At 25.2% G+C, this 2,500-nt stretch overlaps 1 protein-coding gene across 1 annotated transcript in view; it reads left to right on the forward strand.

The window, feature by feature from the left end:
* The window catches only part of LOC146872831 (uncharacterized), a 49,733-nt gene extending 49,007 nt beyond the window's left edge, over window positions 1-726 (forward strand). Inside the window, exon 7 of the mRNA XM_085658867.1 lies at window positions 671-726. Within this exon, the coding sequence (XP_085514993.1) occupies window positions 671-726 (56 nt within the window). The remainder of the gene's footprint in view (window positions 1-670) is intronic.
* The last annotated feature ends 1,774 nt before the right edge of the window (window positions 727-2,500 follow it).

A 2,500-nucleotide genomic window follows, 5' to 3' on the forward strand; every position in this document is an offset into this window, starting at 1 on the left:
TATCTATCTACCTATCTATCTATCTATGTATCTAATTTATCTCTATGTCCATTTGTTTCTTGTCGATCTATTAATCCACTTTTCCCTATATAATTAGTGGATTAGAATCGTACGAACTTTTATTTTAACATTAGTCAATTTGACAGGTAATTAGAAAGAAAGAAAAGAAAAAGGAAAAAGGAAAAAGAAAAGAAATAGAAATATTAATTGTAATAAATTCATTTCTTATTTATATTTGTAATTCATTTAAATAAATACAAATGTTTGTCGATCAAGTTCATTGTTATAATAATTATTATTTGGATAGTTTGAAACAGAAGGAAGAAAAAGAAAAAAAGGAAAAAAAAAACAAAAAAGTAAAAAGAAATAAAATTCTTAAGTCCGTCACTTTTCTTTCCTTTCCTTTTTCTTTTTCCTTTTTTTTTCTTTTTTTTTTTCTACAGATTATTTGGAAAGAAGGAAACGTTTTCGTCACTTTTAATTTATTTAATTGTACGATAATAAATAGATAAAGACAATTTGCAAATTAACGTCGTACCAATGTAATTATGAGTAATAATTTAGAGAAAAAAAAGAAGAAAAAAAAAAACAGAAAAAATAAACGAAATCTATCGTTGAAACGAATTCGATAATTCTGATGTTAACTTATTTTTTTTTTTTCCTTCTTTAGAAAAGAATCGCTCGAGAAGATTTAAATTTCGTGGACACCCCGTATATGAACACTAGCCGCCTCTAGTCGAGTGGCCTTCGCGATTTCAGATCACGTAACGCGTTTCCTGAAATTAGATTTAATTGTGCAACTCACGAGGTCGCGTACGGATTATTGTTAACGTTTCGAAGCACCATGGCTAATAAATACTATGATAAAATTCATTTTCGCTTCCCTTTTTGAATTGACCAAGACGAAGCTCTTTGACTTTCTGTATATATATATATATATATATATATATATATATATATATGCATATTAATTATGATGACATTTATCATCTGACGGAATACGATATATTAAGATCATTAGGATTTTATGATTAGAAATAGAATTTTTTTTTCAGACCTTTACTACGATCTCCTACTTTTTTTTCTCTTTTTTTTTTTTTTTTTTTTTTTTTTAATTCACGAATTTATCAACACAATTATTATTTATGGTGTTTCCGAACATTCGACTTATTTAATTCATGTTATTTATTATATATATATATATATATATATATATATATATATTTTTTTTTATCATAATTGCATAATTTTTCTAATCAAAATAAGAAAAAGGAAGAAAAAGATTTTTTTTCTTTGGTATATCCAATCACGAAAATCATAATTATTAATACTATTCTATCGTGTATGATAATTTTCTATAAAATTAGCATGAAATTTGTTTGCTGTGATTAATAATAGCAAACAAATTTTTTTTGAATATCAGAATCGTTCAAACGATATTACATAAATATAAAATTAAATCATAGATTTTTTTTTTTATTTCTTATATTAGAGAAATGAAATATGGATGAATAAAAAATATCTTACTAATGTAATGGATAATTTTAAGATTTATTTATTTATTTATTTATTTATTTATTTGATGTTTGGCCAACAAAATTTGGAACCTAATTCTTTTATATTTTCTTTCTTTCTTTCTTTTTTTTTTTTGTTTTTTTTTCTTTTTTCAATTCATTTAATTTATTTGAATGAAATTATTTGTAATGTTTACGTTTTAAAAATAATTATTTTTAATTAAATAATGAAGCTTATAACATAAATATTAAATTGGTGCCAAATTGATGAAACGTATTTGTTATTTTCGATTTAATAAAATAATCTACAACGTTACTGATGTATTTCAATTTTTTCATTTTTCATTTTTCATTTTTCTTTTCTTTTCTGTCTTTCTTTTTTTCTTTGTTTTTTTTTTTTTCTTTTTTCTTTTTCTAACAGATTATTTTTCGGAAGTTAATAAGATTTGGCACAAATGATCGGCTCATATAGCGTACGATGATCCTTAAAATATATAAGAGCTCTTATAGCCAGTCGCTAACTCGAAATACCGAAGAGAGACGCGCCTTTGGTATCTTGAATCTTCTCTATTTTAAGCGTGGCTATATCCTCACACCGAAAACGTCTTCCGTCGGGAAAGAGAGAAAGAGAAAGAGAAAAAGAAAAAAAATAGAGAGATGGAGAGAGAGAGAGAGAGAGAGAGAGAGAGAGAGAGAGAGAGAGAGAGAGAGAGTTTGTTTTGCTCGTTAAAGGTCGATTCACACGCATATCAATTCTCTTCGTTTCTTCATTTCGATCAGATTTCAATTTCAGTGATTTATATTCATGAAATATCATTTATAATATTATATAACATAAATCTATGTTTCTGTTCGCTATTAGTTCATACACACACACACACACACAGACAGACAGACAGACAGACACATAAAAAAGATTGCAAGTAAATATCGGTGTTTCGTCAGTCATTAAAGAGAAAATAATAATAAATAAAAAATAAAAATGT

This window comes from Vespa mandarinia, chromosome 8 (genome assembly GCF_050613455.1).
Source record: "Vespa mandarinia isolate Hongniang chromosome 8, ASM5061345v1, whole genome shotgun sequence".
Lineage (NCBI taxonomy): Eukaryota > Metazoa > Arthropoda > Insecta > Hymenoptera > Vespidae > Vespa > Vespa mandarinia.